Genomic DNA, 13366 nt, shown 5'->3' with positions numbered 1-13366 from the left:
GCGCCCTCCCGCTGGCCGTGACTGGAGACAAGCTTAAAGGAAGCCTCGGTCTTCTCTGATTCATGAACAATTTCCCCCTGGACGATGTCATTTAATCCTAACGCTCGAGAGCCCTTACGCCGAGCCTCAGGCTCATCCTGTCCCCCGGACACTGCCGTCTCACGCGGCCTCTGCTTCACCTCCATCTCCTGAATACCACCACCTGGCCAGCGGCTCAAGCCACAAGAAGCCGATTCGTCCCTTTGCTTCAGGCCCCACAGCCAATCCTCGATCCGGTCCTCAGTCCTGCCTCTAGAATCCGCCTCGTGTGTCGCCTCTCTCCACTGTGCCCCCCTGGGCCAAAGCTACCAGCGTGCCTTGTCTGGTGTGGCTTCCAGGCCACTCTGACCACTGCTCCTGCTGCACACACAGACCCTCCTAACGACCCTAGCTACCCGGCTCCGGAGCTACGTCCCCGTGATGGGCTCCCACTGCACCCGCAACTGCAGCCCACCCTCTGCCTCCGCCTCACACCACTCGCGACCTTGCTCACCGGGCACCCGCCAGACTGGGCCTCTTTCGGGTCTCCAGCTTCACCGAACGCTCCTCAGAGGTCCCCCCACTCCCAGCTCCCGGGCTCTCCCCCAGTCCACGCGCACCATCAGCTCTCAGCTCTCTCCAGTGGCACCCGTGTCATTTCATTCCTAGATCTCTCCGAAATCATTTCCCTTCCGTATGTGTTTACCTGCCTGTTGTCTGCCTGCCCCTCCCCCATCTGCCGTGAAGGGCAGGGCGGCAGGCACGACACGGGTCTTCGTCTGGACCAGACCGCAGTACTAGCAGGTACTTGGATGTTGAGTATGCTTGTTGACTGTAGCCCCGATTTTAAATTGGGCTGTCCTGGCATTGAGTTGTAAAAGTTCTTCACGTACTCTGGATCCAAGTCCTGAATCCATCTGTGCTTTGCGGATGTCTCCCAGCGGCTGCCTGTTTACTGTTTAGAAGTATCTTTTGAAGAGAAAAAGGTTTTCACTCTGATGAAGGACAATTAGCGAATTTTCTGTGTGGGCCATTCTTGGGGCACTGTATCTAAGAAGTCTTGGCCTAACCCAAAGTCATAAAGAGCTCCCATATTTTCTTCTAAAGTTTTATAATTTCGGGTATCACACTGAAACACACACTATGACACACTGAGTGACTTTTTATGTATGGCATGAGGGAAAGGTCTATGCCGACCTCGTCACATTTCAATGGTCCCACCACCATTTGCTGCAAAGACCATTCTTTCTCAACTGAATGGCCATGGTGCTTTTGCTGAAAATCAACCGACCATAAATATATAAAGGATTTGTTTACAGACTCTCAATTTTGACTTATATGCCCATCCTTACGCCATTTTCAGAGTCTTTATGACTCTACCGTAGCATACATGCAATGTTTGTTGTGTTTTTTCCAAAAACGTTTCGTTATTCAAGGTCCTTTGTATTTTCATATAAATTTTATGATGAGCTTGTCAATTTCTTTTTTTAAATGTTTTAATATTTATTTTTGAGAGAGTCAGAGCATGAGCAGGCGAGGGGCAGAGAGAGAGGGAGACACAGAATCTGAAGCAGCTCCAGGCTCTGAGCTGTCAGCACAGAGCCTGACGTGGAACTTGAACTCAGGAACAGCGAGATCATGACCTGAGCCAAAGTTGGATGCTTAAAAGACTTGTCAGTTTCTATTTAAAAAGCTGTCTGAAATTTTTGTGAGAGACTGCATTAAATCTGTACATCAGTATGGGAAGAACCACCATCTTAACAGTGGAAGTCTTCCATCCCGTGAATATGAAATACCTTTCCATTTATTATTTATTTATTTTGAGTGAGCTCTATGCCCAACATGGGCTTGAACTCACAACCCCAAGATCAAGAGTCGCAGCCAAGTGCTCCCATTTAATCTCCTTTAATTTCTCTCAGACATGGTCTATAGTTTTCAAGTGCTAATGCAGTTCTTTTATTAAATTTATTCCAAAATATTTTATTCTTTTCGCTGGTGTTGTGAACGGAATTGTTTTTGTACCTTCCTTTTGGACTATTTGGTATATGTGGTGTTGCCCCCAGGACTCAGAAGCTGCTTGATTTTCTTCAGCATGTTTTGCATCAGTGCTACAGACTGGAGTATTTACTGACCCATCCCGAAGTTTGCAGATGCTGTGGCCACCCCAAATCACTGTGTAGCACATCTAGTGAGTTTTCATTTCAGTTACTAACTTTCCAACTCGGTTCCACTTAGTTCGGATCAATACTTTGTATCTCGCTAGTGAGAGTCCCTATTTGTCGACTCATGGTCATCATATCTTCCTTTCTGTCTTTGAACATATCTGTACCAGCTGCATTGACGTCTTTGGCAAATGCAACATCTGGATGTCTTTAGAGACTGTTTCTTTTGACTGCCTTTCCTCTGTTTGTCCTTTGTTCAAAACTGGCCATATTAAATAATACAGTAACTCAATTTTGATTGCCTTTTTTTTTTCCCTTGAGCATTGCTTTGTGCCATTTTTGTTTTTCAGCTAGGACTTAATCTTCTGACTCTTTCTCCCCCATGGCAGATAGAAGCTGATGTCTCTGCTCAGTTTTTCAAAGACTTGGTTTTATTTCTCAGCCTCATCTAGGGTCACCCCTGAGTCCACACAGCTCGGTGGTCAGCCAGGGCTTACTAAGAGCTTGTGCTCAAATACCTTCAGCCAGCAAGACACCGCCTCTGCCTACGTATCTCCGTGTGGGTTAGAGAGCCCGTGCAGCAGTCCGCTCTTGTGAAGTCGGCCTCAGCTTTTACTCCCCACCAGGCCCTCTCGGGTCTCCCCTGGATGCAGCCTCCAGGCAGCCCAGGGTGCACGGAAACCTTCTCAAGTGCCCTCACGGCGCTCTCATTTCCAGGATCTCGCTAGTCCATGCACACCCCGCAAGTGCAGGAGAGCAGGGCTGGAGGCGTAGCCGCTGTGGGGGGACCTGCCCTCCCCTCCAAGTCCAGGGAGCTGCCTCTGGCCAGCCCCGCGCCGGCAGAACTGCTCTGCCCAGGAGCGAGGAGTGGAGGGGACCTCGGGCAGGAGCAGCGCGGAGTCCCACTATTCCTACTCCAAGGTTAGCAGTTCCTTTCAACGGAGAAATGCTTCTCAGAATGTTGTTTGCTTTGGTCAATTTCCAGAGCCCTACAATGGTTTTGGTGAGTCTGTCCCATTTTCTAACTGTTTTGGGGAAGGGATAATTTGCCAACCTCTTCGCTCCTCGGTAGCCGGAAGCTCTCTCAGGCCGGACAGGGCTGGGGAGGCTCGCGCAGAAACGCTGCATGCATCAGAGGTAAATCGAGTCAAACTTCCAACACAGACCCAAAGGAGAAGAAACTCCCCCACACCTGGCGAAGTCTCCAAGCCAAGCGGAGGACAGTGAGCTGAGTTCTGTGCGTGGGAAAGCACCTCTAGGTCTACCTCTCTAAGAGAAGAACTGTAAGACACGAAAACGCGCAGCGGGCAGCCACGCGTGTCCACACAAGACTCAGAGGCAGCGGACACACCAGGATGCTGCTGTCCCCCGGAGGGCACAGTGCCCACCCCCTCAGGATCCCCACTCTGAGGGACACCAGACCTGGTGTCTAGTGACCAGAACGCACGCTTGAGTCCTTCCTGGAGACCTGTGGTGCCCTAACGCTCCTTCACAAAACCCCAGCGTCCCTGCGAGTCGGGGCTTGCGGGGTGATCTCCCTGCTCTTCCGACCAGGTGCTCTCTCTGCCGGAACAGAGAGATCTCACTGCGTTACAAACGTAATGAAAGTCGGCAGGGACTTCGGGTGTTCTCTTACAGAGCCTTATTCATGAAAAACTGGAAAGGAGCTTGGCTGTATTCACTAGACCAGACACAAATAGCGACACTGATATATGAAGTTGCTCAGTTCTTTCCTGTTCTCACTCTGTTTGCAGAAGAAATGAACCAAACCACCCCGCTACTGTTCCGCTTGTTTTAGAAAAGCCAACTTTTGCTCCCACACCTGGTTCAGTAACATACTGAAGTCCTTAATTATTCTCAAAGTTGACTCAAATATACAGGTAAAATTGGGTTTTGTCTGCTGGCATTAAGCAAGATTCCTTCATCTTTCAAAATACAGACTTTTATAGTTTACATCAAGATTTAAAACCTTTGGGGGCACCTGGGGGGCTCGGTCGGATGAGTGTCTGGCTCTTGATTCTGGCTCACGTCATGGTCTCACGGTTCATGGGATCAAGCCCCGCATTGGGCTCTGTGCTGACAGCGCAGAGCCTGCTTGGGATCCTCTACCCACCTCTCTCTCTGCTCCCCTCCCCCACTCATGCTCTCTCAAAAATAAATAAATATTTAAAAAAAAGATTTGAGACCTTTGGATTCTAGTTCAAAATATTATCTGACTGGCAGTCTCCAACTCAGCCAGTCCTAGTAAGCCTATAATTATGCATAAACTGAAAGCTCTCAATAACATCAAGAACTACATCTGGCAAACCGAGTAATGACAGAATCTTGGGAGCAACTGAGAAAGACAATGATCTACCGAAACACATCCGGATTTCAGTCTGTTCTCGTTGCTACTACAATCAGGACTCTGAAAAGAAGAATGTTTGGAAAAGGCTTCACCTCAGCCCTCCCAGTCCCCAATTTGAAGACCTTGGGCCTCGACCAAGCAGAAGAATTGGGGTCTGTCACTCTCTGTCCATCAGGGGCTGCATTTTAATATAGGGTCCTGACCCTCCTTCCCCTTCCCACCAACACAAAAGACCACTCATCTCTTTTCTATTACTCTTTCGGGTGAAACAATTTATCAGAGGAAAGCAGGAAAAGGAAAAAAAAAAGTGATTCAATTAATTCTTCAAAGCTCTAAAAAGCAAAAGAAGGATTGTGAATTACAGTTTTCCATAATCCACATTTTGGCTCAGAATACCAAGACCCAAGAAGCGGGGACCGGGAGACGATGGCACGGGAGCCAAGCCAACGCTGAGCAGGTCAGGGCTTCTCAGCACAGGGGGCCCGGGAAAGGCCCCGCACCGAGCCTGCCCTCTGGTTGCAGGGGTGAGGAACCAGCTTGCACGCAGAGCCCATTCGGCGGTGCTCAAGTGCACATTCCCATCCCTGATCTCTGGCGAGACTCTGAGGCTACAAAGTCAAATGCGGCTCAGTCCCTGTCCTCTCAGGCTCCAAGTCTCGTACGGGAGGCAGACACGCACTGGCTACCACACCCGTGTCACTTGCCCCGCACCCCCACACCTCCTGGGGCTCTGCAAACTGCATCTCCCCGAATCTGCCGCTCCTGCGTGTCCATGTTTCAGCATCCCTGACATCAAGGATGCCCTCCCAACCGATAGCATGCCGTCTTCCTTAGTGATGCTTAGAGTAATGGCGTAATGGCATCTCATATTTAATGAAACACAGGATACCTCATTTAATCCCTGCCCTGTCCCAGGAGGTAGGAATTACTGTTGATCCTAATGCACAAACGAGGAGAGTGAGGGGAGAGGGGCAAAGTGACCCCGACAGCGTGACCCAGCTCCCGAGTGGGTGAGGGTGACGGGGTGGTGTGGCTCCACAGCCAGAACCTCAACCACGGATCTGTGTGGCATGGCGCCATATGTGACATCACAGGGGCCGTTCGAGGGCAAGTGGGGGAAGGGGAAAGGGCTTCAGCCCAGAGGTCACACGCTGCCAGACCGGCGGGAATGCAGGAACCGCACGGAGGACAGCAGAGCGTGCTCTCGAACTACGAACAGCTCAGCGAGGCCGGGCCCGTCCGGGTCGGGGAGCGAGAGCTGTCACCGAGAGTGGACGGAAGGCAGGGCAAAGGCACCCAGGCGCTGCCAGGCTAAAGGGAGCCAGTGCAGAGTCCGGAGCAGAAGGGGCCATGGTCAGCAGCAGAGCACAGGCCGGGGCAGAGGGCGGGGCCACCAGCAGGTGGACAACCGTGACCGTCCAGGTACGAGGTCGCAGAGCGGGACGGAATCGGGGCGTCAGGAGGGAAGGGACGGCAGCCAACGAGTGCTTAGTAGACGGCAGTAGCCGCTTCAAATGCCTCATGGATGTCTCACCCCAACAGACCGAGGGGGAACCAAAGCCCAAGGGTTCCTAGTGACGGCCATGCACAGGGGCGGGGGAGGGGGGCCAAAGAAGCAGCAAGGACCCCGGATCGGCCAGGGCCGCTCGCTGCAAGAAGAGGCCAGGGAGAGCGCCAGCGAGGAGGAAGGGGGCCGAGGCCACGAGGGGCTGGGTGCGGAAAGGCTCGGGCAAGGGAAGGGCCGGCACCCTCCTCTGTCTGCGGGGACACCTGCAGACAGCCAGCTCCCGCCGCCTCCTCAGGGGGCTCACTCCCCTCCTCCTCGTCCTTTCTCTTCCTACTTCTGAACACCTCACCCTGCATCGGTGAGGACGATCTCCCAAGAATTATCTTCATCTCTATCTCAGAACTCTGATTTATTAAAGTTTCTTTATTCTGAGAGAGAAGCGAGCGAGCGAGCAGGGGAGGACCAGAGAGAGACTCCCAAGCAGGCTCCGAGCTGCCAGCACAGAGCCCGACGCAAGGCTCGGCCCCACAAACCGTGAGATCATGACCTGAGCCAACGTCAAGACTTAGACACTGAACCGACTGAGCCCCCCAGGCTCATCTCAGAGCTTCTAATTCTGAACGTACTTGTCTGCTAAGTGTGAGAGGGCAGAGATCAGGTGAATGGATTTAAAGGTCACTAAAATTTAGGCTACTTGAAAAGAAGGATACTGAAAACATCAATTAAAATCATTTGCAAGAAAGCTGAAGACTGAAGTGAAACAAGAGCCCCATGCGGCCCTGTCTCAGAACACACGGCCGCCCGGGCACAGCAGAGAGCGAGCGGTGCCGCTCCAGCCCAGACCTGGGCCTGGGGGCGTGCGCGGGGACACTCAGGACTGAGCGTGGTGGAGACAAGGAAGAACAGAAGCGAGGTCAGGAGGATACCCACCGGGAGAGCCAGGGGCAGTGGGTTGGACACGGCGTCGCCTCCGACACTGTTCCAGACTCTCCATGCAGGTCTCCGTCATCCCGCTGCGCACCAGGCAGGCGGCCAGGGGTGGGTGGATCCGGGGGGAGCACGGAGACAGAAGGCCGTGCTCCCCGAGGGTTCCAGATGCACAGATTTCAGCAGCAGGTGGCACCGCACATGCGGACGGCGAGAGCAGGCGGTGGCCGGGGGTGAGCCCCACACCTGCACCACCTCGCCCCGAGAGCCCTGGGAGAGTTCCAGAGCAGCCGCTCTCACGTCTCTGGTCTCAGGGTCCTTTTTACTCAAAACTTATTGAGGAAACCAAAGAAGCATAACTCACATGAACAGTAGCCACTGGTACTTACCACACTAGGATAACACTGAGAATTTTTTTTAATTTTTAATGTTTATTCATTTTTGAGAGAGAGACAGACTATGAGTGGGGGAGTACAGAGAGAGAGAGGGAGAGACAGAATCGGAAGCAGGCTCCAGGCTCCAAGCTGTCAGCACAGAGCCTGATGCAGGGCTCGAACCCACAGACTGTCAGAACATGACCTGAGCCGAAGCCGGACGCTTAACCAAATGAACTACCCAGGTGCCCCAACTAATCACTGGAGTTTTAAAAGGAAACTGTTCCAACAACATGAATTCTATACAAGATTTCCCAAAACTAAGAAAGGCAAATAGTGCCTAGCCCGTCCTAATGCTGTCTTCTTCCCAAGGCAAGTCATGCCAAGGGCACATTTTCTGGAAAACCCACGAGGTTAATTTCTAGGCCAGGAAAAGATAAGATCTCATCTCTTTCTGGTCTTCATTAAATTTTATTTATTTTTCTAATTTTTAAAAAATGTCTATTTTCAGAGAGAGAGAGTGTGCATGAACAGGGGAGGGTCAGAAAGAGAAAAAAAGAGAATTCCATACTACAGAGCCCAATGTGGGGCTTGAACTCATGAACCATGAGATCATGACCTGAGCTGAAGTCAAGAGCCAGATGCTTAACTGACCGAGACACCCAGGCGCCCCTTCATTAAGGTTAATCAAAAGCTCAGTTTTCACTGTGAAAAACAAATGCCCATCACCTCCTATCACCCTCCATCTTTCCATAATTGCTCTAAAATTGAATTATTGAATAAGCTAGCAACAAGTAGGAGGAGGTCAGTACCTTCCCCACACAAATTAATTATCCAAAAGTATTTAAAATTCTATTTTTGTCACATTAAAACAGCATTTTAAAATCTGTATTTATTATGTACTTAATAAAGCCTTTCACAATACAATGCTTGTTATTCTTCCGAAAAAACAACTAGGATTTTTACGCTGTCTGCTAAACAGGTGAACATTTTTTCTCTCTCCAAGTTACACACACATATACACACACACACACACACACACACCCAACCAAACCCAAAATTCTGGTCCATAAACAATCTAACAACACACACGAATTTTGAAGATTTCCACGCCTGACGGCTACCGGCTTTGTGAGTGTGTCCTAGCGGACTCGCCTCTGGACAGCCCGCCCGTGGTCCGTACGCAAGGTGCACCCCCCACCCCTGCTGGGCTCTCGCAGGGGGCATCTGTAGAAAGCACTCTGCCAGTCACTGGCCGCAGGCAGCCGCTCCCGCACTCAAACGCCAAAGTCCGAGTCCAAAGGCTCGATTAGGTCGCATTGCTTCTGACACCGTGAAGACAAAAGTCACACACGTCAAAAGATGTACTGTAAAATGCCACCGGGTAGTTTTCTCACTTAGCAAACCCTGGTTTTCCAAAACGACTTCCCCATTTCTTACTGAAAAGTTAAACAACAAACTAACAGCCCAGTCACAAACGCTTTGATTCTCATAAAACTTCCACCAGGACCACATAGTCTCTGTAAGTCGCATGGGTCATGACGCATGTTTCTTTCAACATTCTGGCAGGGATTAAGATCTTAATGTAAAAGTAAAAGTAGTTTCCAGAAGTACCCAAAGCCAGAAGATGGGTCCTCATACTTCGCCAGCGAAAAGCACTCTTAGTTTTTATTATTATGACTACCTAGTTATTTTTAATAATATGTGAGTTATTTTTAAAATAAGAATATAGTTGGATAATATCTCCAAATTGGATAATATCTCCAAAACTCTCTTCCGTTTCTGAACTGATTAATTTGGAATAATCTGACATGTTCGACAGACCTGAGGTGGTGGAGCCTCCTTGAACAGGAAATCTGTGCGCGTTTCTGACACATTCAGACGCACAGCAGCGCCCCAAGGAACGCCTTCGCTTACTACGGGGTGTGTGCCAGTCTTGTTAGCATCCCTACATTCACGTAACACCTCTACTGCGCATAAAAACCCTCATGTGAGCCTAAAACAGAAAAGCTTCCCTTATTTTTCAAAATGACTGAATGGCCTTAACAGAGAGATCCAGTCTACGATTAGAAATAAAATTTGGACTTCAAATACCTCCAAAAGAGACACTATAATGTACTGAATGGTATAAAGGAATCTGAATCACACGCTTTCCAAAGTGCAGGACTTTATGGAATGGTGCTGGGTCAAGATTTTTCAGACATCCTGTTACCTATCACAAGAAATAACTTTTCCTCCCTGTGAGAATGGAGAATATTTAAAAATCCTCAGACCATAAGCCCAATACACCACAAGGGCACTGCACCTCTCTGGATAAAGAATCTGCATCTTTGTTCTAAGCAAGGGTAACAAACACACAAACCTCTCCCTCTGCTGGGGACCCTCCCTGTTGGCTCTCATTATTTTTTCTCAATCCCTTTAGGGTATTTCTTTTCTAATGACGCATCCCCATAATCATAATGCTCAGAAGTAATACAATGCAGAAGTAAAAAGTGTGGGCCCTGCGTGCAGTCACACCTGGTTCGAATCCCAGGTCCATCGCTTGCTAACCTCCGTTTCCCTGTGTCACATGTCACACTACCTCCAAAGGCTTCAGTGCCCACGCATGTGCTCTGCACAGAGCCTGACACACAAAAATTGCTGAAGCATCACCTATTATAAATACAAGGTAACATAAGAAATCAATTTTAGAATTACTTACGGTTTTACAACTGAAATTCAACTTCTGGCCCTGCAATACCAAAAGAGCCTATATCTTCACCCCAAACCACTACAAGGTTCCCAAACACGGTCCACAGAGAACATAAAAGAACATCTAAGAGTCCAGTTTCCTTCCTGCCACATTTTATTCCCTCTCATGGGAGGATAAGGTGTCCTCAGTGAAGTTAGTATTTTCCCCAGAGTTCCTGCTGAGCCACGAACCACTGCTAATTAGCTTCATGAGGACAAATTTCCAGGCGACGTGAGGCTCTGCCTGCCAGATGGCACTTCCGAGGTCCTCGCTCCCTCCTCGCAGAGCTCAGGTGGCTCCTAACCACGTTCTTCTCTAGGAATCCGCCCCGCGGGCTCACACCGGGTACCGGCAGGCAACAGGTGGAAAGGACCCTGCACGAGCCGCTCTTCAAGGCCCTGCTGGGTGGAGATAAAGCCAGACCAGATACACCTGCCTCTTCTTCCCCTACACCCCCCACAACCCCCCGGGGCCGCTGCCCTGCAAGAGCCCACAGGGCAGGAAGCAGGGACGGGGCTGTGAGCAAAGCTATGGAGTGGCCACTCACGGCCTGTAGCAGGAGTGAATGTAACCTGTTTGGAAATATGAAACCAAAACAGATGAAAAAAAAAATACTCAAAAGCAAGAGTCACAAAATCCTTATTCAACAACACGGAACAGATAACCTCACCTACCGCGAGCTGCTATCATCTACATGTGCCACAACGGGACCACAAAGTAAGTAAAAGACCCCTACGGAGTTCACGCTCTGGAAGACGAGGTGAGCCACCGCGCACAGCGCCCGGTGACGGCCCCGAGCGCACGCCGCAAGCTCTCACGTGGCATCGGGAGGAAAAAGCCCAGCAGAGAATCTGTCACTAGGAACGACCTCCGAGAGCAGGTCGCCCACCTCTCCCTCCCGCCCGCACCCTGTGTGCAGACAAGAGTTTACCTGGATGCCCAGGCTGAGGGAGGCAGGCACACGTTCTCTAGTGAGTCACTGGTTTAATCCCGTTGAGACCCAAAAAGGTAAGTGACTTGGTTGGCCAAGGTCCCAAATCAAAGAGTCTGAATTCAAACTCATACACACAGGGCGGCAGACCGGTGCTCATCCAGTCAACCGCTAGGGCCTCCCGGCGAAGAGTTTGAATTCGATCGCTGCTCATGACCCAGCCTGCTGTTCAGTGTCCCCATCCATCAAGGAGGCACCTGAGGAAAGTGTCTGTTGATGCTTCACATTCTTAAAAACGCACTTTAGCATAATTTCTACTTAGCACCAAATATCTGTACCACTTCCAACTGTTTTATTCTACTGAACACACAAGGAAGGGGTGCCGCGCACAGTCTGGGTGACTACTTTCCAGCGCTCCCCCCTCACGCTTCCCCAGCCCTGAGCGCAGTCTTCTTCTCTAGCGCTCAGCGCAGGGGGCCAGCGGGACTGGGCTGTGACGGCGAGCGTCTGGCGGACACGGCTGCTCCTCGTGTGCGGCGCCGGATCGCAGCACCAGCAAACAAGCATCTGTTGCGTGACTGACCGTCCGAGCGTCCCCAACCCCACAGTGCACTTCAGAGGGTAAGGACCACATCTCCGTTATCTGTACGTTTCTGGAAACACTGAGGCGAACGAGAAATGTTTGTTCAAATTGGTGGGGGAGGCGGGGCGATACAATGGTAAACTTACAACTACGTTCCTACATCTTACAATGTAACGCCGTCCACAGCTTGGCAACCCAGCAGACAGGTACGATTTTACTCTATGTATCCACACCGTTTACAGTTTTTTCCTCTAGGCAATTGTTTTGTTGAAAATTACTTGCCAAATTATAATGAAAATGCTTCAGCCTAACTTCTTGAGGTTAACAGGCTTTTCTACTCTTCCCATGGTCACCATCCCACATTCCTGCTGTTTGTGTTTAAATAATGGCAGTCCCTTTGTGCTGTGTTCCAGAAGTCTGAGAATTTTCGGAACTCAAAACAAGTTTTCCCATAGAAAAGTCAGAAACCAAAAACCGAGCACGAAGGGCGCCGAGGTTCCCACACCCGTCCACAAAGGCACATTTAGCACATCAGGCCCGCATGGAGCCCAGCCGCCCCGCGCTGCCATCTCCGGGAAGACGCCCTCCTGACTCCAGGCGCAGATGCCCGAAAGGCGTTCCTGCTCCCCTCCCTCTTCCTCGGCCTCCACTCACTCCCCCCTCCCCATCCTCTGTCCTTCCTCCACCCATTCTGTGCCCCCTGGGGACAGAGATGGGAGGGAAGTTGGGCACCGATGTCCAGGTTCAAGGAGGCCTGGGACGTCACTGCAGGCAGGACAGGGGACAGAGCCGCCTGCTGGCAGCCCCAAGGCAGAGCTCAGGGCGGTGCAGGAGGCAGACGCTGGGGCCCAGGAGTAAGAGCTCTAGAAGGCTGGTGGGAAAGGGCCTGCTGCCATGCGGAAGTCATGGGATCATTCATTCACTCATTCATTCATTCAATAAATGCTTACTGAGAACGTACAGCCTCCTAGGTGCACTGTATTCAGAAAACAAAACAGACACCACGTGCCTGCTATTTTGCCTCCCAAGGGACATCTGAAAATACCTGGGACCACCCATGTTGTCCCAACTCAAGGTGGGAGGTGCTACCAGCACCCAGTGGGTGGGGGCCAGGGATGCCGTGCACAGGACGGCCCCCACACCAGCTCTACCCAGCCGGAGATGTCGGCGGTGCCAAGGCGGTCTGCCTTAAGTGATTCAGGACAGCTCTTCTGGAGAACATTATCGCCACTTAGAAGGGTTTTTAATAGAACAGAACGGAATTGTGATCTACTTCTATTACAGTGAAAGGTGCATTGATATGTATAAGAGGAACACTTACTTGTGCATGTTCTCCACGCCTATTATGATCATGATACAGTAGGAAATTCCGCTTTGTACGAGAAAATGTAAGGCATACCTGTAAAAATAAGAGCACTGTTAGAAGAGGGACACCCATTCACAAACATCAGGGCGGAGCCATTTATGCTACAATGCGCTTCTGTTTAACACAGAACATCCCTAGATAAAAAATAAGGAGTCTAACTTCCACGGCCTAAAATTCTGTGAATACCTTAGAGGGAGTGCCGTATCACAACCCCCGGGAGAGCTGGGAAAATGAAACTAACCCGGTAAAGGTGCACGCAGTGCCCCGGCATTCCGTGTCTCCTAGCTACGTGAGAAAAGCACCCAGGGTCATGTGGCTCAAGGATTACAGCTTTTTCCATAACTCAAGGCACAATGACGAAAAGGTAATAAATCTGGATTTCTGAACAGTCCTGACAGAATATTAGTTATTTGTTTTCCC

At 50.5% G+C, this 13366-nt stretch overlaps 1 protein-coding gene across 1 annotated transcript in view; it reads right to left on the bottom strand.

The window, feature by feature from the left end:
- The window catches only part of MBOAT2 (membrane bound O-acyltransferase domain containing 2), a 65673-nt gene extending 52518 nt beyond the window's left edge, over window positions 1–13155 (bottom strand). The window contains exons 1-2 of the mRNA XM_029938343.1: window positions 13133–13155; window positions 12902–12979 (exon numbers count right to left, since the gene is read on the bottom strand). Of these exons, the coding sequence (XP_029794203.1) occupies window positions 12902–12933 (32 nt within the window). The 5' untranslated portion in view covers window positions 12934–12979; window positions 13133–13155. The remainder of the gene's footprint in view (window positions 1–12901; window positions 12980–13132) is intronic.
- Between the last annotated feature and the right edge of the window lie 211 nt (window positions 13156–13366).

The sequence above is a fragment of the Suricata suricatta genome, chromosome 4 (assembly GCF_006229205.1).
Source record: "Suricata suricatta isolate VVHF042 chromosome 4, meerkat_22Aug2017_6uvM2_HiC, whole genome shotgun sequence".
Classification (NCBI taxonomy): Eukaryota; Metazoa; Chordata; class Mammalia; order Carnivora; family Herpestidae; genus Suricata; species Suricata suricatta.
The sequence above is the reverse complement of the archived record's forward strand: the minus strand, read 5'-3'. Positions and strand labels throughout refer to the sequence as shown.